The 22265-nt window shown below is 60.1% G+C and overlaps 2 protein-coding genes across 3 annotated transcripts; one reads left to right on the top strand and one right to left on the bottom strand.

Annotated features, from left to right (window-relative positions):
• Window positions 1–17: 17 nt before the first annotated feature.
• Window positions 18–3011, top strand: TSR3 (TSR3 ribosome maturation factor). The gene is made up of 6 exons (XM_081133509.1): window positions 18–241; window positions 366–585; window positions 933–1126; window positions 1614–1787; window positions 1938–2001; window positions 2282–3011. Exons 1-6 carry the CDS (start codon window positions 130–132, stop codon window positions 2463–2465), a joined length of 948 nt encoding a protein of 315 aa, XP_080989635.1. The 5' UTR covers window positions 18–129; the 3' UTR covers window positions 2466–3011.
• Window positions 2464–16710, bottom strand: BAIAP3 (BAI1 associated protein 3). Of its 2 annotated transcripts, none has more exons than XM_081133508.1 (34): window positions 16497–16710; window positions 12131–12271; window positions 11872–11959; window positions 11616–11696; window positions 11190–11297; window positions 10743–10802; window positions 10539–10605; window positions 10242–10437; window positions 9874–9918; window positions 9677–9754; window positions 9483–9585; window positions 9051–9158; window positions 8863–8958; window positions 8639–8742; window positions 8358–8478; window positions 7802–7926; window positions 7634–7724; window positions 7409–7465; window positions 7222–7319; window positions 7080–7131; window positions 6859–6989; window positions 6435–6558; window positions 6215–6358; window positions 6041–6133; window positions 5740–5931; window positions 5578–5646; window positions 5406–5485; window positions 5232–5340; window positions 4770–4841; window positions 4579–4659; window positions 4378–4498; window positions 4178–4301; window positions 3896–4101; window positions 2464–3819 (listed from the first exon to the last, which is right to left on the bottom strand). In XM_081133508.1, the coding sequence occupies exons 2-34, from the start codon at window positions 12259–12261 to the stop codon at window positions 3716–3718; spliced, it is 3459 nt and encodes a 1152-aa protein (XP_080989634.1). In that variant the 5' UTR covers window positions 12262–12271; window positions 16497–16710; the 3' UTR covers window positions 2464–3715. The 2 variants fall into 2 exon arrangements, with proteins under 2 accessions (XP_080989634.1, XP_080989633.1); XM_081133507.1 differs by having other exon boundaries at window positions 16585–16710.
• Window positions 16711–22265: the final 5555 nt, after the last annotated feature.

Raw genomic sequence — 22265 nt, 5'->3', positions numbered from 1 at the left:
GTCACGTGCGCGCCGCCAGGTCACGTGAGCGCCGGAAATAGAAGTGGCGCCGGGCTCAGGCTCTGTGCGCGCTTCGCGGCTGCCGGCGGAGGGGCTCGCCCGTGGGTCTCCGGGACCCTGCTCCCAGCTATGCGCGGCCGGAGGGCAGCGCGCGGGCGTGGGGCCGAAGGCGGCCGCACCCGGCGTCCCGCAGGCCGCTCTCTGGAAGCGTTCGCCGAGGAGGTGGGCGTCGCGCTGCGCTGTAAGTGGGGCGTGATCGGGACGCGGGGTCGGGGCTGGGGCTGGGGCCGGGGCTGGGGTTGGAGGCCCAGGGCGGGCCGGCGGGGCCGCGCGTGAGGCCCGGTCCCATTCTCTGCCTGGTGCAGCGTCCCTGGAGACAGAGACCGCCGAGGACATGGACGGCCGGAGCCCGGCGCGTCTGCCTTGCACGCTAGCCATGTGGGAGCTGGGCCACTGCGACCCCCGGCGCTGCACCGGCCGCAAGCTGGCCCGCCTGGGCCTGGTGCGCTGTCTGCGTCTGGGCCACAGGTTCGGCGGCCTCGTGCTCAGCCCCATGGGCTCTCAGTATGTGTCCCCCGCTGACAGGTAAGCGCGAGAGGCCGGGGGAGGAGGAGGGAGTAGGAATGGGCGGGATTCCTGCTTGGACGCGCATCATTCCTTTCGGGGCTCACCTGTTTATACCTGTCTGGTTTGCCCCCATTGCCTAGCACAGAGCCCAGGATATAGATCACAAATAAACGTTTGTCACGTGATTAAATGAGCCTGTTCTAGTTTTCTAGCTGCCTCAAAGCTTGGCCTGTAAGGCCCCTTGGGGTTGAGGCAGGGGAATGATGTTCTTGTATCCCCAGTGAGGCCAGTTTCCAGGGAAATACGTTCTAGGGGCCATCACCAAGGTGGTGCTGGCCCCTAGAACCCTGTGCTGCTCCTGGCAGACAGCTGGTGGCACAGTCGGGGATGGCTGTCATCGACTGCTCGTGGGCCAGGCTGGAGGAGACCCCGTTTGGGAAGATGCGGGGGAGTCACTTTCGGCTGCTGCCCCACCTGGTGGCCGCCAACCCCGTGAACTATGGCCGGCCCTGCAAACTGTCCTGTGTGGAGGCTTTTGCCGCCACCTTCTGCATCCTGGGTGAGTGTCAGGGCCTGGCAGCCTGGAGGCCTGGCTGTGCTCCCAGCAATGTGTTTTCTACTGACAAGTCCCAAGAGAAACTCACGGGTGTGTACAGAGGTGGCTGAGATGGACAGGCCAGGGTTTCTATCTCAATTCCTACTTAAAAGTTCTTGCTCTGTGGGGTTGAGGTGGCAAAACGAATAGCTGGCCTGCAAGCACTCATATTTGGCCTTGCTATCTTGGCACCACTGCCCTGAGAGCCCTCCATCACCCTTCAGCTCATCCTCAGAGAATTTATGGTCTTCATAGAGGCCCATCTGGGCAGCCCCATGAGACATGGGCAGGATTTAGTGGGCTGCAGAGGCAGGCATGGGCTGTCTGGACTGTAGGATGGTGTCTAGCAGGGACTTTTAGTTCCTGGGACAGCATTGAGTATGCTGGGGACGTGTTCGGGATTGGAAAGGGATTGTTGACATTCTTGGGTTTCCTGTTTCTGCGGCTTCAGGCTTCTCAGACCTTGCTGTCATTTTGCTGCGGAAGTTCAAGTGGGGCAAGGGCTTTCTAGACCTGAACCGTGAGCTCCTGGACAAGTATGCAGCTTGCTGCAGCCCAGAGGAGGTGCTGCAGGCAGAACAGGAGTTCCTGGCCCATGCCAAGGAACGCCCAGAGGAGGAGATTGGTGAGGACTGGCATGGATGTGAGCCCCTTTATGGGTGGGAGCCAGGACCCTCCATGCTTGCCACCTCTTTGAGAAGCTGCAAGGGTGGAAGGCTGGGTTCTGCTCAAAGCTCACCTATATGTCACTGTCCTTTTTGCTCCCTCTGTTCAGATCCCTTTGACGTGGATTCAGGGCGAGAGTTTGCAAATCCCAACAGGCCCATGGCTGGCACCCAGTAAGTCCTCAAGCTTCCCAATTTCTGACAGCTCAGACCCAGGCTGTCCTCAGCCTCTGGCCTCAGCCCTTCCTCCTGCATGAGAACAGGGTGGGGGTGTGAGGTTGACTGTGGAAATGAGGGGTCTGGATGTCCCACTGAGAGGTTTTGGTTTTGAGAACACAGGGAGTATGAGGAATTTGTACTCAGTCTGGGCGCTTCTGTGGGTCAGCATGCCAGGGAAGGATTACCTCAGATGAGCCACAGATGGTGCCTTTAATGAACACACCTCTCCTTCCAGGCTGCCCAGGGACACTGGTGACAGCGACAGTGAGGAGTCGTCTGAGGAAATTAGGCCTGAAGCTGAGGATGGAGGCTGCTGCTGCAGCAGCAGCCCAGAAGAGGAGGAGACTCTGGAACAGGGGTCAGAGACCAGGGCCCCCACCGAGGTTTGGAAAGGAATCAAGAAACGACAGAGAGACTGAAGGTTGCAGACGTGTATTTTTCAAGGCAGAGTGATGAGGAAATGTAGAGACTGCAGTGGGACTGGTGGGAACAAAGACAGGCCTGGGAGCCTCTGCTCATTGCATCTGTGAGCAGCACTGGACTATGTTGGGTTATCTCCCAAAGTTTCTATCATGACCTTGCTCTGGGTCCTGCCTCAGAGTCCCCAATGAAGGTGCAGACAGGGAGACTTTATGAGCCTCTTTCTTTGCACTTGGCTTGGGTGCTTGGGGGGGCTTTCAGCTTCTAGTGAGGCAGACCCAGCCTGGAAAGGTCTGGGCAGTGGGGTTGGCAGGCCATGGACTAGGTCTTGCGTGGGCACAAACAAGAAAGAACAAGCCAGACAGGTGACTAGTCAGCACGGAGCCCCTTATACTGACCCACCAGCCTCATAGAGTGACTCAAGGGACCCTCTCCTGGGCCTAGGATTCAGGTCGGGGACTGGAGACCTATGACACTCTTAGTAAACTTACTCTCCTCCATATGCCCTCCGTGGGTGGAGAGTTCTTGAGCCCAGAGAGGGTGAGAACACTGTGGCTGCTCATTTTCTCCCTCCACCTGGGGCCCTGGGAGCTGCTTCACTCTAAGGTTTGGATTGTTCAGACTCAAACCTTGGCCTTCCTGCCTTTCAGCGTAGTGAGCTCCTGCCCTCCACCCAACACCGAGAGAGACAAGAACAGAGCTGCTTCTAAGACAGCTCTGCTGTGGCACTGGTGATATTGGGAGTAGACCATTCTTAGTTGGGGAGAGAGTGCTGTCTAGCTTATTGCAGGATATTAAGCAGCATCCCTGAACTTTCAAAGTACCCCCCTTCAACCTCCAGGTGTGACAACCAAAAATGTCTCCAGACATGACCTAATGTCCCCTGTGGGGAAAAGCCCCCCACTGAGAACTGAGTGCCTGCCCACCCTGGGGCTGTGGAACCCCCAGGAAGCAGGTGGGGAAGCTCATCTGGTGGCCAGGCTTCCTCTGCTCCCTGTTCAGGGGGCAGCTGCTGGCCAGGCCCTGCCAAGTTGGCCACCCATATACAGGGTTAGGGGGTGCTTGCTGGGTGCAAGGAGTTCATAGCATATACCACATGGACACACCAGGGCAGACAGGAGCCGGGTGGCCCAGCCACAGCACGAATGCCACACAGCAGGGGAGGGGGCACCACAAGCCCTGGCTATACTAAGCTGAGATGACACCATGAGGATTTGGGGAGGTTCTGGGGCTGGTAGCTGCAGGGGGCTCATGGGTCCGCCTCCATGAATTTCTCCAGCTCCCTAAGTCTCTTGACAAACTCCTGTGCCTCCCGGTTGGTGCGGCCTTCCAGCATCCTCAGTGCAGACTTTACTGCAGGCAGGAGGGCAGGGACAGCATCAGGCCCTGCCAGCCCTCAGACCCACCGCCCCCCTGGCCCCCCACTCACCCTGGGCTCTGGGCCGGCGCAGGTGCAGGGTGACAGGCTGCCCAGCCCTTGTGCTCCCCGCAACCTGAGGCCGCACAATGCCGCCAATGCTACCCAAGCCGAGGGCTGCCTCCCCTGCAAAGTCGTTGGTGGACAGCCAGTCGTGGTCCATGACCGTAAATAGCACACAGGCACCACGGCGGCGGCATGCCTCTGCTGGCACAGAGCTGTAGGCAGAGCGCAGTCACCTAGAGCCCTGCTCCCTGCTTGGCCTGGTGTTGGGCAGGTGGGGGCAACACTTACAAATAGAAGAGTTCGTCGTATACTGGGTGCAGTGTTCGGCTTTTGACCTGGGTCCTCTGGCTATGAACCAGTGGGAAGAGGTGTGGTGGGCCCAGCTCCACGATCACAAAGGGGTCACTCAGGCCTGGAGGGCAGGGCCGTTAGCAGACTGCCACCATCTCACTGGCCTGTCCCCACCTAGCCATGCCTCTGCCCCTCACCATTGGTGTCCAGGGGAAGTAGGTCAGCAGCGTGCAGCACCTCCACCACCAGCCGCTGCTCAGCTGCCTCGTAGTAGCAACAGACACTCAGGCGCCCACACCGGTTCTGCTCCAGGGACCTCTACAAAAAGGCCCATGGGCTGGTGAGCCCAGCTCAGGAGCTCTGGGGTAAGGCTGTGTGCCCACACCTGGGCCTCGTACCTGCTTGAGTTTGTCCAGGTAATACTGCTCGATGCACTCGCGGGTGGAGCACTTGTGTAGGCGCAGCTCCTCCTCCAGCCTCTGCAGGGACGGGAGGGAAGAATGTGGAGAGGGGGACGCCAGCCCCTTCAGCCCACAGGCTCCTGAAGGCACAGGCTAGTGCAGGGCAGTGGCCCAGGGTTAGGCCTCACCTTGTAGCTCCCATCCCTCAGGTTCTCCAGGGGCAGACCCTGTCCGTCTGCATGGAAAAAAGTGACCAGGGCCTAGGGCAGGGCAAGAAGGGAAAGATGTAAGGTTCTGGCATGTGCTGGGGACAGTGGACTGACACATCTGGAGCCCTGAGTTTGTGTAGCACCAGGATCTTGGGAGCCCCGGGCAGAGACACCTATCACACCAGGGGCACATCAGAAGCCCCCAAGTATAGGAAAATGCTGGTGCCTGAGACAGACGGCTGTTTCAACAGGTAGCCCAGATGCTGCTGACCCAGGTGGGCTGCCAGGGAGGAAATGCTGCCCTGGTGGGTTACCAGAGAAAGAACTATCCAAACTTGGCAAGCCAATGCATCCTGGTATGGGACAGCAGGGTCAAGGGGAAGGGCAGTAGCCTTGTCCCCTGGAGCCCAGCAGAGGGGGGACACCTCCACAAGGTCCTACCTCCAGTGTGAAGTGGAAGCGGCTGTAGAAGTCGGCAGAGACGTCAAGGTTGGTGCCCAGTGCCTGCAGAATGGCCTGCAGGAGCAGCTCCCAGAGAGCCTCTAGCACCCTGCAGTGACACAGCATCAGTGACTGGATCCTGGCCTGCCCTGCTCTGCCCACCCCAGTCCCTACCTGTCCAGGTTCTCCTTCACCAGCAAGGCGTTCAGCAGGGCCAGCTTCTCATCCAGGTATTTCATGAGTGGGGCCACAGCCTGCAGGGGTGGGGGTGGGTCCTCAGGGTCAAACTGCCCCTGGCCCCGTCGCACCCCCACCAGGCTGAGCCCTCAGCTGACCACACACTCACCTCGTCGTTCTGGATGGAGTCGGGCGAGAGGCTGACATGCTGCACATACTTTCTGATATCACCCACCATCTAAGGGACAGCAGTGCTCAGCACTGGGGGGGGGGAGGGGGGAGGTGGGCAACGCCAGGTCCCTGCCCCACCTTCCTTGCCCTCCTTGCCCACCTTGGAGGTCAGGTGCGCAGTCACAGTGCAGGCCTCCCGCTGCAGGTCCTCATCCAGCGTCTGTGTGCAGCTGAGCAGGGGGCGCGGGAGCCCTCCTGCGAGCCCCGAGGCCCCCTCTGGCCATGCCAGGCCTCGTAGTGCCTGGCCAACAGCCTTACGCAGGAGCTCCACATTGTTGAGGACCACACAGAGCTGGAGAGAGGTGCCAGATGTGTGTGGGATGAAGAATAGTGTTCCTGTGGTCAGGTGGTGGCCCCACCCAGCCTCCTGCCCCCTTCTACCTGCCCACCAGCCCACTCACCGGCTCGCTCACTGCCTCTCCTGAGGCCCTGGGCTGAGTGTCCACCTTCTTGCGCAGCAGCTCAGTGTAGAAGAGGGCAGCCTCACACAGGTCCTGGAAGGACATGGGCTCACAGCTATGGGCCACATCCCCTGGCCCTGCTGCCCCGACCTATTCTCAGGCTGTAGTTCCCACCTGGCTAAGCTGGGTGCCCAACCCCTGGGCCTGGGCAGGGTCTGGCCATGCCAAACAAGCCCACAGCTCCTGGATGTGGCTGAAGCAGAGACTTGCAGTGGCTGCGGAACTGCTGTGTTTGGAAGAGTTGTCCATAGGCTCCAGCTGGGAAGGCAAAAGGAGATCTGGGTTTTGGGGGGCCCCAGATGAGTCCCACTACTCAGACTGGGTGCTCACTTACTGTGTCCACATCAACAGCTCCCTGAAGCCTCCATTTGGCCTGGTCCCGCAGCACCTGCAGCCAAAGCTTTACAGCAGGTAGGAATGGGACATGGATGCCAATCAGAGCCAGGGAGCTGCTGTCCCTGCAACAAGAGGCCAGCCAGTCAAAGCACGCCCACCCAACTCCAACACCCTGAGACAGCATGGCCCAGGGTCCCCGGCCTAAGGAGTACCCAGGAGAGCCTCCTGCACAGGGGCCTTGGGCTTCCGTTCCGGAGCCCTCCTAGAGAAGCCAGAGAATGGCAGAGGGGGATAGGTGAGGGAGGGGAAGGAAGGTATCAGATGGGTGGGTTAGAGGAACAGGTGGAGGGAGGGGAACAGGTGCAGGAAGGGTGCAAGTGGAGGGAGGGGGGAATGGGAAGTAGGTGGGACAGGACACCCACCGGCCCAGGATGCTGCTCCAAAAGCACTGGATGTCTGCCAGGGACAGGTAGAGCTCAAAGAGCCGTGAGGCCACCTCAAGGTTCATTTTGGGGCTCAAGTCCTCCGTCAGTACCCACACCTCTTCAGCTACCTGCCCAGAAAGGTGGAGTCAGGTTGCCAGCAACAAAGAAACCCAGACCCCTTCCCAGCCGGGAAGCCTCTCCCCATCCCGCTGCCTCACCAGACGCTCCAGCTGCCGGAAAGTGAGAGTAAAGAAATCAATCTTGATGATGCTGCAAAGGACACACAGACACCTGCTCACCCCTGGCCCCTCGCCCCAGTGTCAGCACTGCAGGGGCAGCAGGAAGAGTCCTGAGCGCTACCTGTGGAAGAGGCTGGCATAGATGCTGTAGCAGGACTGCAGGTCCTCGTAGATGGCATCAACCAGCTCAACCAGTCCAGCAAGTCGCTGCAGCCCTGGCTGCAAGGAAGCACTGTTCACACTGATCTTTTGGCCTGCACCCACCTGCCACTCCACCCACAAATGGCCATGCCCTTTCTAAGCTGTACCTGCTCTCGAGGGCTCTTGGCGTTCAGGAGCCTGTCATACCATTCCCGGTTGCCTCTCTAAAAGGGAAGCCATAGAGGCAGTATGGTGGGTGGGAAGGAAGAAGGGCAATGAAGGGCAGAGGGCCTGGGTTACAGCAGGTCCAGGAGCAGTGGGTGGGGCACGGGCGGCTGAGTGGTGCAGGGCAGGGGCTGGGCAGTTAGCCCAGGCCAGGCTACCAGCCGTACTTTCAGGGAAGCAGCGATGTCCATGTTAAGCTCCGTCTCAAAGGGGCAGACTTCAAAGGAAGGCTGGAAGAGCTGCAGCTTGTCCAGACACCTGGTTGAGGAGCCACAGCTGACTGGTGGCTGCCCCACCTGGTCCCCTACCCCCCTTGTGCTAGCAGCTGCACCCACTTCAGCAGCAGCTCCAGGCGGTGTATGGCTGTGCTGTTGGTGGCGGGGAAGTAGTCCCGGAGCTGGCGCAGCAGCCTCAGCGCAAACTCGGAGAAGGCAGAGAAGCTGTCAGCCAGGCTCTCCTCCTGGGGACATAGGGCCCTTCAGGACTGATCCCTCGGATCCTCCCCCTGGCGGGCTAGCGGGTAATCGAAGCTCTGAGCTGAGGAGCAGCCTCCAACCGCATTGACCTCTCCAGCTGGCCTCTCCAACCTCAGCCTCCATAGCTCCCCCTAGCGGCACAGGTGGCCTCGCGTTTGCACCACCTGCTGTTCTCCGCTCTGTCTGCAGCGCCCGAAGTCCCTCTGTTGCTCACCAGCTGCAGTGCATGACCTTCCTCCAACACACCCCTATCCTGTATTTCTTCCCACTTGCTCTCTCCTACATCAACGCCCTACCGCCCTCACGGACCGTGAACCCGACAGAGGGAGGACTCGGCCCCTCACTGCTGCCCCAGCCCGAGCAGGCGCCCAGCACACCCTCCAGGAACATTTTCAGGCCACACGGCCACGCCCACCTGCTCCTGGGGCAGCGAGGCCGCCTCCTCCCAGTGCGCCTGCATGTCCTCCAGCAGTCCCAGCAGGTAGCCGTAGTCCAGGGTGCAGGTCTGATGGTGGCGGCTGCTGGCCTGCCAATGCCTGTAGGGGCGCCCCCGGCCCAGAGCCAGGGCAGCGGCGTCGGGCAGGACCCCCACATCCAAAGACCTCCAAACGCCACGCCCACTCCCGGGAATGCCCTTCTCATGCTCCGCCCACCCCCGGCCCCGCCCGCCCTTCCCCGCGCGTCCCGCCCACTCACAGGACCGCCAGCTGCAGCGCAGACAGGTTGCTCTGGGCGCCGTGCAGGCAGAGCACCGTGGCCGCCGGCGCGCTGAGCTCGCCCCGCCAGCTGCTCGAGTTGGGCTGGGGAGGGGCTGGGCGTGGGTGGAGGTGGGAGACCCCCATCCCCTCCCGATTGCGGTCCCCCTCGCTTGCCCTCCCCCGGCCGCGCCCCCTGCCCTGGGGTCCCCAGGGCGCCTCTACCTCTCCGGCTCGGTGCTCGAACTGCAGCAGACGGTTGAGCAGCAGCAGGTAGGACAGGAAGCCCGACCGCCCGCGCCGGCTCATGGCCGTGTCCCTCTGTAAGGAACAGCGCCCGCCCTTCACCAGGTGCCCGAGCCACGGGCTGGGGTTAAGGGCAGGGGTCCCCATTATTCCCCACGGCTTCCCACCTGCGTGGTGATCAGCTTGAGCACCAGCTGGCAGTCTCCCTGCACGCGGGAGGCGCTGGAGCGTGGTTCCAGCTTGAACCATCGGTCCTCACCAGCTACAGGCACCTCCTGCGGGAAGGGGGTTCAGACTGGAGATTCCTCTCCCCCCGCACAGAGACTGTGGGGCTGTGGGACTGTGGGACTGTGGGGAAAACACAGGCCTCCGCGCTTCCCACTGAACTGGGGGACTAGCACAAAGTGAGTGTTCAAGGGTCCCTGGACAGAGAGTCCCAAGGAGGCTGTCCCTGCCCCACCCCAGCAAGGTTCTCCCCCCAGCCCAAGAAGGATGGGAGACTTGGGGACTACAGGACATAGCCACTGTAGGTAATATCCCAGGAGGGTTAGGCACCCACAAGCAGGTGCTCCATGAGTGAAGCCTCTGCACCCACTCACCCGGATGGGTATGTTGAGGCACCCCAGGAAGTCGTCAGTGTGGTCCTCTGTGGACCCAGCCCTTCCATTTGTACGGGCTGACTTGACAATCTGTTTGAAATACCTGGGCACAGCAGGGTAAGCATCACACCTGTGGCCCCTGGGGAGCCACCACCAGCTGGGGGGGTGGGGCACAAGGGTCCCAACTGCTGTACCTGCTCATGCCCTTCAGGCCAATGACCTCATTTAGCTTCCTGCATGCTTCCACCAGGGACACATCATCGTCATGGTCCCTGAAGAAGGGGGTCACCTGGCTTGTCTGGAGCCCAGCCCAGCCCTGAGTGCCCCCTCCCAATATCCTTAGACCAGAGGCACCCACACCCCCTGCCCTGCAGGGCACAGGGGCCTATACCAGATGTCCAGGTGCAGCTGGTCCGTGCTGACATCTTCAATCTCACTACAAGGAAAATAGAAACCCATGAGGGTCTGAGGTGATCCTCTGCCCAGGGCTGGGACAGGGACAATTTCAGGAGCCACAGGGAGGGGTCCATGACAGACTGTGTGGCCCAGCGGACATGAGTCTCTCTCTTGAGACTTAGTTTTCTCCTCTGAAAAGTAGGCATTTGACCAGGTGCCTTGGTTCCCTAGGGCTGGCAGAGACCATGTACAGCTGTGAGCTGTGACCCTCATGGTCACTTGCCGCCCCCATGCATCCCCAGGACTGGCTCTGGCACTGCAGGCAGTCCCCTGTCCAACCATCTGCTGGGTGAGGGAGCTTACAAGAGGAAGTGCTCGTTCCAGACAGGGTTCAGGGTGCTGCTCTTGACCTCGGTGACCTGGATGCACTTAGCTGGCAGCGGGCTGCCACGCTTGGCACCCTTGCGGAAGCTGAAGCGCTGCTCCTTGTGTGGGCCTGGCTCCCGTGGGGTGCCCGAGGCTGACAGGATGCCCAGCATGCAGTATGGATCACTGAAGCCTGGGACACAGCAGGTGACTCAGTCCCCAATCACAGGCCCTCCTCCCCTCCATGGTCACCAGGTCTGGGAGCAGCTACTGTCCAGGCCAGTCCTCACTCACCATTGGGATCTTTGGCCAGCAGATTCTTGGCACGCGTGACAGACACTTTCAGGCTGTATGTAGGGGCCTGTGGGCAGAGGGGTGCTGAGGGGCCTCTAGGGGTTCAGTGTGAACATGAGGGCGCTGCCTTGTGCCCCCTCCCCCTGGTCCTTGAACATGGGCGCTGTGGCTGGTCAGCTCTGCACAGGCAGGTGGCAGCCTCACCTTGGCTTTCTTCACACACTCAATGGCCTCTGTATGCTCCTCAGGGCTGGTGTCAAACACCTGCGGAGGGCAGGCAGGTGTGAGGGCCCAGGTGACCCCCAAAGCAAGGCTGGCCATCACCCTGGGGACCTCAGGCATGGCCCCAGCCATGGATGTCTGACTGCAAATGCCTTGGGTGGGGGGAGCAAGGTGTGGAGGAGGAAAGGTGTGTCTGTCTATTCTTCTTTCCACCTTTCTGTGTGCATGTGTCTGTCCATCCTTCTGGGTGTGCCTGTCAGCTGTATGTGTGTCTGCCTGTGCACACACAAATGTGTGTGTTGTGTACTTGGGGCACATATGTGTGTGTTGTTCAGGTGACAGTGATGTCAGCAGGTGTGGGAGGGGTTAGTGGTGGGCAGTGGTCTCAGTCCTTTTCAGAGCAGGATAGACGGGGCCAATGGGGCTCACCTGCTGAAGGTAGCTCAGTAGGGCCTCCTGGTCATCCACCTGGTCGGGACCCATGGTCCCTGCTTGATAAAGGACGGTGTATAAAGCTTCCTCGTAGAGCATCTCTACCTGGGTGGTGTGGGGAGGACACCTTGAGTCCCTTGCCACCACACCTGTCTCCCTTTAGGCTCCTTGGAACCACCCCCTGCCTGTGTGTCCAGCCCCCACTCCTCAGCAGCTCCTCCCACTGGCATAACCCACTCCCTGCCTCAGTGCCTTTGAACCTGCCCAACCCTCCACTGAGCCCCTCCTCATCCCTGACCTCTGCTCCTTACTTCCATGGGGATGCCTGGCCCATCACCCCAGGCACCTTTACTGTCCACCTATTCCCAGACTATGAGCCTGGCACACAGCCCCACCCTGGGGCCAGAACCCCTTCCCTCTTACCTCCTCCTGGGTCAGGGCTCTCAGGCCACGGTTGGGGTCCACAGGCTCAGTGGGGGCTGGTGAGCTGCTGCGCAAAAGGACCTAAGAGGGGGTTACTGGGGTGAGGGTCTCCAAAGGTGGGGATTCTGTGGCTGGCTGGGTGGGGGGTGATCCAGGGAGCGAGTGGAAGGATGGAGGCAGATGTGGAGGGGGCAGGTGAGGAGGCCGGGCACAGTGCCCCCCATGCTGCACAGCCGAGCCCGAGATCCCTCCTCACCTCAGGGCACGGCAGGCCCCGTCTGCCTTCCCTCTTCCTCAGGATGAGGCGCATGTGGGTGAAGAACTCCACACCATCCCCTGGTTTCCTGCCGAGAAAGGCCAGGCTCGGGGTCAGCAGGCCCTCCCCAAAGCTCAGGGCTCACAGCACACACCGCTCTGCTCAGGACCCAAGGCATGCCTCAGAGCACAGTGCGATGTCCACAGGGCACGCCACAGCCTTGGGTTCAGACCCTCCCTTTGGGCCATGGGACACCCACCAGGCCCCCGTGGCAGGCTCCTGCGGGTCAGCACTGGCGCTCCCCGGCTCCTCCTCAGTCCTCCGGCGGAAGGACGGGCAGACCTGCACCTGCCTGAGCACACTGCTCTTGATCTCCAGCAAGGTGGACATGGTGGGTGACCTGTGGGCAGAGAGCATGGCCGTGGCTTCCAGTCGTCTGCTCCTTCATTAGTTCAGCAGCATTGCCATATGGTCCCCAATAAGCACTTCACATGCCACATTTAGCAATTACTGAATTAACCAGAAACCAACAAAAGCCATGATCCTGGGGACAGCCTGAGGCAGGAGGAGGGGGCACCTCTGGGAGAGCAGAACTGGCACCATCATGGCCACCAAAGGCATGGGGTTGGGAGGGGAGAGGCCCGTGAGATCACCCCCTACCCTGGACTGTGCTGGGCATCCAGGGGGCCACGAGGACCCCTGCCAAGTCACTTGATCTAAGTCATCAGCCTGGGCAGAGGGTCACTGTCATTTTCACTTGACGATGTCCCACTCTGCAAAATGGGAAATCCCTGCAGGGTGGCTTTGGAGATGGGACAAGGCTGTAAGAAGTGATGGTGGTGCCCTACAAAGTCTGTGCCCCTCAGCCCCGTGTGGCCAGAATGCATAGGAGGGACCGCTGGGGTTTTCACCCAACTGCAGCAGGGCCAGTGCCCCATCCTCACTCTTTGGAATGCCACCCAAAGCAGAGCCTACTCCCTGAAACCAGTGCAAATGAGAACACGGGGCAAGTCCTGCTCCTCCTGGAAGGTGCGGGGTTTGGAGCCACAGCTCCCTCTCTGTCCTGCTCCAAGTGCCCCATGTTTCCATGGCAACCATGACACTGTGTTTTGGAGCAGCACAGATGCCACAGCTGGGACAGGGAAGGGCCTCTACCAAGAAAAGAATGAAGCCTGGGCCTGGCTGCCCCCCGGCCCTGCCCTCTGAAGCCAGTTCAGTCTTGGGCATTCTGCTCTGTGTGGTGAGAACCTGTGGGGAACAGGGCATGGGCTGAACAAGTCTGCAGTTCGGGGAGGGACTGAAGCCAGCGAACCCAGCAGCAGGTACTTCTGAGTAACAAGGACATCTTCCATCCAGGTGGCAGGGCCCAGGCTTCCTTTGAGAAGCCTCACTGCTTCTTCTCATTGCTAGCACTAGGCTCCCCTTGCCCAGCCACAGGCAGCAAGGGAGAAGGTCCGGCTCCAGGTGACACCTGCGTGTTTCCTCCAGGGAGCTCAGTGTTCTCTGCAGACCGCAAGAGAAGGGCAGGAAGACAGCTAAACAGTTGCTGGCCTTCGAGCCCATCCCTTCTACTGCACTGCCCAGCCAGGCACCCACCTCTCCCCTGGTTGTGTACCAACTGGCCCTGTGCCCCCCCCAGACTCCAGTGTGTTCCCCTTGAAAACTATCATGGCAAAGTGCAGACCTCCTGCCAGGTCACCTCTGCTTGCTAGGTGTACACCCCTTGGCTCCCTGCCCCGGCTTGCTGGCTTCTGGTGAGAACACACCAGGCTCCCCTTAGCGCAGCACAGGGCCTCTGCATGGCTGCCTAGACCCCCCTTCCTTGCTTATGGGAACTTGTCCACATACTGAGGGCACCTCCAGGCCAGGCACATCAGCCTGAGCAGGGGTTACTGTTCTTTTGACTTGACAAAATGGGGACTCAGCCAGATGGAGCTACTAGCCCAGGTCTCATGGGCAGTTAGTGATGGGAATGCCAGGTGAGACCACTTTGGCCCTGCCCGCCCAGGCCACCCCCCTAGGCCGGGCTGCTGCTCAGGAATATGCCCACATATGCGCAGTCTCTGTTAAACGTCTGCTGCCTCTTCCTTAGAATCTTAAGCTCTGCTGGAAGAGCTGGGGCTGCCGCACACCTAGCACCTGGTGGGACCTAAATTGACTTTGTTGAGCAAGCCAGGTCCCTGCTCCCAGCTCTGTCTCCTGGTGTTTCGCGGCGGCTGTTCTTAGTCTATACCCCCCACCCCAACTCAGGCCACCTCCTCCAGACAGGAGAGGCAAGCAGCTTGTCTCCCTACAGAGTTACCAGAAATGAGGCTCACCTCTTTCATACCTATCAGTGCCTGTCCCTGGGAGCCTCCCCCCAAAGATGGGGGCTCCGCAGCTTGAGCACAGGCTTCCAGAGGCTGTTGCCCCTACAGCCAACTGTGAGGTCTCCAGCGGGCTGGGCATCACAGGCCCCCTTCCTCTAGCTGAGTAGACGGGGATCCTCCCCCTGCAGCCCCCAAAGCCAGGGGAGCAGCCAGTGCTTAAGCTGTTTCCAGGGCAACCGCCAGCTGCTGTGTCTGCATGTGACAGGGGCTACAGGGGCTCTACATCTCAGAGACAAATGTGACGCAGGAGCCCAGTGGCCTGAGCTGCAGGGATGGAGGTGTCTGTGAGAACAAAATGTTCAAGATGGTGGGGCAGCACCCTACCTGTATTTTCCACTCAACATCTCACCGCATAATGATCGGCCCTGGAGAGGGGTGCTGCTCTGTTCCCCTCATCTGGATAAGGAAACTGAGGCCCCATGGTTAGGAAACTGCTCAAGGCCACAGAGCCAGCAGGTGGCCTGAGGTGGCCTCCTGTGTCCAAGCACTAAGCTCCTAGCACATCCTCAGTCCTGGGGTCCAGGTGGGTCACCCTACTCCCTTAGCCCACTGCCAAGATGGGGGCACAAGTGTCTGGGAGTGATGGCCCAATCTGAGTGCTCAGAAACTCCTTGGGTTCCTCTGGGAATCCTGGGCTGTCTGGGCAGTTGATGACCTCGTGGCACCCAACAGCCTTGGCCTTGGGAGCCAGCCAGCACCTCACCCACAGCTATCATTAACAGTGGGCCTGTGGCCATCTCCCCAGGAAGCACTCACTGGCTGCCAGAGCCTCTCAGCCCGTATGTGGCACGAGTGAGCAGGGCACAGAGCTATGGGCGCCCTCTGTGTGAGGGGCCCCAATGGGACTCCTTCCCAAGCTGTCCCTGTCTCCAGCCCTCCTGGGCCTGGACAGCAACACAGCACATCCCTGCTAATGCCCAGCCACCAGGGCCAGAATCACAGCTCCCATTGGTCCAGCAAGCCAAATGGTCAGATCTGTTTTGTCCCCTGCTGTCCCCAAGGCCCAGGTTGAAAGGGAAATGACAATTCTGCAAAATGGATATCCCACTGCACAGCCCAGGACTAGGGTGACTTGTCCAGAGCCAGAATTCAAACCCAGGGCTCTAGGCCACGCAGTCTCCCACTAGCCCCTCAGCTGAGGTTCTAAGGCAGGTGAGTCTGGGGTAACTGAACTGAACCAAAAGGCCAGATAGGTCTCCATAGTCAGTATGTCCAGTGGCCAGCTGGGCACCCTCGGAGAGAATAAACACCTTTAGAGTGTTGGGATGCCCTTCTTACCAAAATTAGGTCCCTGGCAACCTGGGGGTCCACTGATGCCGCCCTGGGTGTGGCAGGATGTCTGGCCTCACGTGCTAGTTCTCCATGCCATCTTCTTGGTCTTTTTTCCCAGCCGGCCCCCACCTGGCTCCCACTGCCCCCTTCTCTTTCATTGATTTCGGGGCTCCCATCTCTCCCTGGCCTCGATGACTTCCCAGACAGTGCTGCCCTGCACAACTCGAGGGCAATGCCCATTACAAATGCTGCTTCCTGGGGAGTGGCCTGGGAGTATGAATTTTAACCAGCTCTGTAGATGTTAGCGCTCCATGAAGCCTGAGACCAGCCGGCAAGGGCTAGCTGGATGCTTCGAGAACGAATGCATGAAAAATGGTTTGACTCCGTGAGTTCTTTCTTCCTTCGAGGTCCCCTCTTACCTGTCCTTACCTGTTTCCGAGAAACGTTCCTCCTCCCACCTCTCTCACTGACACCCTTCCCCCCACCCCCTCCCCGCCTCCTTGCTACCCACGGGAGCCTGGGCCCCCGCAAGTTCTGTAGGGGTCTTTCCCCCAGTGGGGGGTGGTCCAGGAAGTTCCGAAGACGATCAGGTGAGTATATGTGTATTTAACTCCCCCTAGAGCCCTGGGGTAGGTGAGGGGACGGGAGGGGCTTTCAATGACACGGATTTGGGGGAGGGACGGGGACCCCGGGGGGGTGGGAGGGACAGTGTGCTGGGGGCGTCTTCCTCCCCCGCGGGCTGCCTGGGAAACACCGCAAAGCGTCTCCAGGATCCTCGGCCCAGACCCCCGCCCCCCCGCAGACTGACCATCCCCTCCCCCCTCCCGCTCCTGTGCTCCCAGGGGAGGTGCCCCCCGGGGCTCGGGCAGAAAGGCCTGAGACCCACGCCTCCGAGCGCGCCCCGGTCGGTTTCCCCGGGGCCGGGGGCGTGTCTTTACGACCTCCCGCCCCCGGGGCCTCCCCGTGCCGCCCGGGGGTACGCACCCAGGGGCTGAAGGGGGCGGCGTCCCAGGTCCCTCCGGGTGGGCGCCGGCGGAGCTTCGACGGCGCGGGACGGAGTGGCAGCACTCACCGTGGGCTGGGAGCGCGTGGGGATGGGGTCCTGCAGGCGCCCCTCTCGCACCGACTCGGAGGCGCCCCGGACGGCCACCGCTCGCAGCCTGGCGTGCGGACAACTGAGCGCAGCTGACCCTCCGCGGCTGCTGCGGGGGTGGGGGCGGGGCGGGGGCGGGACCTGGCCTGCTCGCCCCGCCCCTGCGGGCGCGCCCCCTCCCCTTCCCGTGCACCCCCGCGCCCCCTGTTAGCGGAGCCGGGCCAGGGAGCTCCCTCCCCCGGGGCCTGGGCGCAGAGCTGTCAGTCAACCCACAGGTGGGTGCAGACCCGGAGCAGGCTCCGCTCCGCGCCAGGACCCCTCCCGGGGGCACCAGGAAGCCAGAGTCACTGAAACCAAACAAGAGACTTTGGGAAGGGCTGCGCAACCGCCTCCAAAGTCGTACCCCCAGCTCAGCACTGTCCCCTGTGTCAACCTGGAGTAGGCCTGGGTCTGGTGACTTCACCACCTTGAGCCTAAGGGCTCCCTCTTCTCATGGGGGAGAGTCCACACCTGGGGCGAGGAGTGCTGCGGTCATCAACCCAGGATGCCCCATGACAACCTTGATTACCTGTTGGGGTGATCCTCCCCATGGTCCAGATGAGGCCCCAGACACCCCAGGTTGGGCCACAGGCCTGATCACAGCCTGTGGAACCCCAGGGCTGGAGCTGGACCCTGCCCACGCATTTCCCAGCCCACTTTCGGGTCCGTTTCTGGCCTCCCCACTCCATATCCACGCAGCATTATTAAACTTAACCGTGGTCTTCTGGAGAGCTTGTTAACACAGATTGCTGGCCCACCCCAAACCTACTGATTCCAAAAGTCTGGGTTGGGGCAGACCATCTGCATTTCTACAAAGGTCCAGGTGCTGCTGGGCATCCTGGGATCACACTTGGAGAACTGTGGGGGCTGTGCAGAGGTTCCGTTCCTCAGGTAGACAGGTTTCCTGGATCCCAACCCTGCCTTTGGCCGATCCTGCTGGACCCTCAGAGCACCCTGTCCTTGGGGGTCAGACCGAAATTTGGAGTTTTCATCCCAAAGGACAGAAAGACAAGCCTGGAACCCACTATGGCTCAGGCCCAGAGGCAAGGACAGTTCTCTCTGTGAAGGGCAGGGGTCAGGTGAGCTGAAGGGAGGGCCAAAGGCTGGGGTAACAGGCCTCTAGAGCATAGCTCCATGCAGGGAGGTACCAACCATAACCACTGTGCCTTTCAGTGAATTGCCCACTTACAGGGTGCTTGTCCCCTTACACAGGGATGGGGTGGACACCACTCAGATGGGGCTACCACCTGTCTCAGCTTCCAGATCCAGACTCATCCGTGCTGCCCTATCCCTGTCCTTGCAGGATGAGACAACTACTATGTGTGTGTGTGTGACAGCACTGCAGGGGGATTAGAGACTGCACTGCAGGTTAGGTTTGCCTAGAAGCTCCGCCCCAGGCCCTACTTCCATCCTGACCCAGCACAGACAGGCAAATGGGGGCAGAGGCTGTTCAGGATATGCATCAACTCCTTGGGACAGAGATGAGTCATGGAAGCTGGGGAGGGGGCCTGAACCCCATGCCACCAGCTGCCTTCCTTCTTCAGGGGACAACAGTCGAGATGGGCAGCTTGTCCTTCCCTGGGGGACTGGCAGGTCCTGAGCCAGAGCCAGGATCATGGAGCTGGTGCCCCCACCCCTGCAATTTTGTGTCAGGTTCTGCCAACCTGTTGGAACAAACACCAGTCTCGTTGCCGTGGTGATCATAATAGCTTGGGAGGAAGGACTGAGACTGTGCAGCTGCTGTAAACAGGAAGTTAGGAGGGGCAGGTACTAGGGGAGGGGGCCTCTGCTTGCACCACCCACCCATGCCCTGGGGAAGCCAGGGGCGGGGCCAGAGGCACCAGCCCTGAAACTAATTAACTAGCCTGTTGACAGAAGGCCTCTGGAGACTTTATTCACCATTCTCTTTAGATAAGCGAACTGAAGCTGAGGGGAAAGGGCTTGTCTAGGGCCGCAAAGCTACAGGCTGGGTCCCAAACCCAGCCCTAAGCCTGTCTCCCTAGGAAACGACGATCCCCAGGACTTCCCTCCACACACGCTTCCAGAGGCTGGAGCAATGGTACCAATTGGGGCTGATCCCTTCATTCTCCCCACCTGTTCTGAGACTGAAGTCAGGCCCACCTGTCAGTGTCACCCTGGCTCTGCTCCCCTGGGCCTCAGTTTTTTCCTCATTTGTAAAATAGCACCCATCCTGGGGGCCGCTGGGAGACCTCAGCAGGTGAGGGCACACGTGCTGGTTAGTGTCTGCTGAGCACTCCTGTCAGAGGGATGGGAACGGCTCTACTATCTGGCCTGACCTCCAGCGATCTGGGGAGGCAAATGTTTCCACCTCGAAAGTTGGGATTGGAAGCTGATCCTGTTGATCCCACAGCCAGGAGTGGGCGGTGAGGGTGCCACTCCACTCCTCTGGCCTCTGCCCCAGATCCTGCTCTTAAGTGTCACCCTAGCCCCTCTGCCCCAGACCCAGTGGTGGTCTTGAGCAGCAGAGCCAGTTGCCCTGCTCGGGAGGTGGTGAGGGGAAGTGTGGGGGCACGTCATAGCAGGTGCTAGGGCGCAAGACATACTGCCTAGAGGAGGTCAGGGCTCTGGAGCTGGTGGGGAGGTGGGGTTCACACCCTCCCGGCTTCTGACAGGAAAGGGCCTGGCAGTGGGGGGAGTGGCTTTTCCTCCTTAAGGCCATGAGAAGAACACCCAGCTCTGGATAAGCACTCTGAAGGCTGATGCAGAGCAGGGAAAAGATGGCACAGGAGATGAGGACTCCTCAGTGAGTCCACCCGACTGCTACAGGTTTTAATAATGCACCAGCTCACACTCTGGTGGCAGGCCTTGGAATTACAGGCCCAGCCTCCTGGCAGTCACGGCCCCCCACTGCCCTCTGAACCGCTGCACCTGTCCAGGACAGAGGCAGGAAAAGGGGGAGGGCCATGGGACTTGGGTAAGGGTTCCTGCCTGCCCTGGGCTAGAGGACCCTGAGGACTGCAGGAATCAGTCCCATTGCCTGGGCCATCCTGGGTGGTTCTGCCAGCAGAGGTGGCTCCAGTTGGGCAGGGGTCTTGCCCAGAGGGCCCCTTGCCTGAGATGCTGCTTCCTGGAGTGCAGTGAACAGCAGCTCGGTGGGGTCCTGTTGTTGCCAGTACCTGAACAGGTGGTCTGTGTCAGGCCTGGGACATGGAAGCAGAGTGCCATCCATTGTCTGTCCACTGGATCTTCCCATCAGCTTCTGGTCCAGAGGCAGGTGTGCCTGGGCCACCTCCGGCAAGAGCACCTCCCGCACTCACCACTTTGTGGGACCAGGGCAGTACCAGGAGACAGAGCTACAGGTAGACCCAGTGCGTGGCTTCTCATGGAACAGGCATCATTCTCTGCACAGCTGAGGGCTGAGATACCCTTGACTCTGGCTGGGGGGGGGGGGGGGGGGGGCGGCTCCAATTCCTTCCTCCTTGGAGGAATGGAAGGGGCAGCATGAGCACTCAGCTGACCCTTCTTCAGGAGGGCTTCCTGGAGGGAGGGGTGGGTGGGCCACCAGAAGGGCAGAGGCCAGGAGGGAGGAACCCAGGCCTGTGCTCTGTAACTTTGCTGCTTCCTTGTTGTTTTCTTCTAGATCAGGGAAAAATGGCCTTTTAATGGCTGCCAGAGACTGGGCCAAACTGCTGAAGCCAGTTGTGGGGTCTGGGGGCAGCAGGATGGATGGGACCCTGGTGCTCCAGCCCCGTGGGGCCCACAGCCTCCGAAGATGGGATCAGCACCTGGAAGCCTCTGTGACTCTCCTAGGCCCCCTGCAGCAGGACACCCCCCGACTCAGCTGTGGGGTGGCCAGGGCACATACTGCACAGGTGTTCCTCAGGCCCCCCAGCTGAAGCTGTCTCAGACCTGTTTAAGCCAGCCCAAGTCAACGCTGGGCCTCCAACCTGCCATGTTGTCACCACCTCAAACTGGAGGCTGTTCATGGCACAATCTGATGTAGGAAGGCCTTGGGCTAGCAGGTCAGGGAGGTGGCCTATGTGGGCAGACAGGTGTGAGGACATAGCGCTGGCCCAGCCGTGTCAGTCCAGGGAGGCCAGGGGACCCACAATCCGGCCAGATGACCTGAGCCTCTGAGCAGTCACTCCTGGGGAGGTGGAGGTTGAGGGCTAACTAACCCATACCACCTGTGGTCAGGCTCCTTGCTCTGCACCCATGTAATCGCCAGACCAAGCCCCCATCAACCCTGGACACACCATCCCAAGGGCCCCATCAGGGCTTGTCTGCACCTTGGCTGTGAGGATGCGGTCCTGCTCCCTCAGGTCTATCTAGGTGACAAGAGCAGCCCCCGGTCCCCAGTGGGGAGACCCTGCTCCAGCAGGCCAGGAAGACGCAGGGCAAGGCCAGTGGCCAGCACAGGATGTGCCAGCCTTGCCTGCCCATGAAAGGGTCTCAGAGGGAACAGAAGGGGAGATCTGACCACAGCACCAGGGGACCCCTCCTCCCGGCCACTGAGGGTCTAATACTAGAGGCCATGGAGAGGAGGCCTGATCTCCCTGGGCACAGCAACAGTGAGCAGGGGGTGGCCTGTGTGGGAGTGAGGCAGGAAAAGGACACACCCTGCAGGCAGCAGTTTGTGGAAATGTTTTAATTAGAGGATTCTTAGATACAGTGGTTAATCTATTGCCCACAATTCCTCACTAATTAGGCGCCTCATGCTGGGAACACACTCTCTTCCCTTACAGTAGAAACAGAATGATCACATTTCATAGTTCTCCTGTTACAAGATTCACATCTTTGTTAAGCCAAGAACTGTGGCACAAAAGGACATTTCATTAGCCAAAGTCACGACAATGTGCTAGAAACATCGATTACTTTAGAATGCTTTAACTAGAAAATATATTGCATTTCCATATATATTAACCATATACATGTGTAACTATTACTAAGTGTAGTTCAGTCATTACAAAATAAGACATTCTGGGAGGGGCTATACACACACACGACCCACTGAACCCCCCGCATAAGGCCCTCTGCATTAGGAATAACCATGAACATCAAACTGAGAGCTCAGAGCTCAGCAACCCAACAGATGTCCAGCTAAGCAAGTGAACAAGGCACTGGGCCCTCGGGCCATGCTGTCGGCTGAGGGGGCCACATTTCTTGGGGTGAACAGAGGCACCCCTTCCTGGCCAAGGGCCTAGATGACCAGCCCTTCTTGTGTTTCTCACCCCTTTGGGGACCATCTCCACCTCAGTCTACATGCCAGAGCCACAGGCAACCTGGTTCTGACAAGGGTCCTTGGGGTGGGAGGGCAATGGCAAGGCCGGCTGATACAGGGCCAGCCCTGGACCTCTGTACTGGTCAGCTCTGTGTTCACTGGGACCCAGAGGCCAGGTCCCCTTCTGTCACTTCCTGTCTCCATCTATGGCACCTTCCCGCAGAGCCAGGGCCCAGGATTGCTTCTGATAGAACCAGCAGCCAACTCCTGGAAACTGTTGTGGCCTCAGGTTCCAGGGTTCTTTCTGAGAGTGGCCTCCTTGGGCAACCAGGTTCAGAACGCTTCAGAAGACAAAGAACATGTGACAGTGGCCCTCAGAGCTGCTCTATAGGGGTGTCCCAGTGCCTGAGACTACCTGTACCCAGGGGTGGGGGCTAAT

Source organism: Miniopterus schreibersii (assembly GCF_964146895.1).
Source record: "Miniopterus schreibersii genome assembly, chromosome: 3".
NCBI lineage: Eukaryota > Metazoa > Chordata > Mammalia > Chiroptera > Miniopteridae > Miniopterus > Miniopterus schreibersii.
The sequence above is the reverse complement of the archived record's forward strand: the minus strand, read 5'-3'. Positions and strand labels throughout refer to the sequence as shown.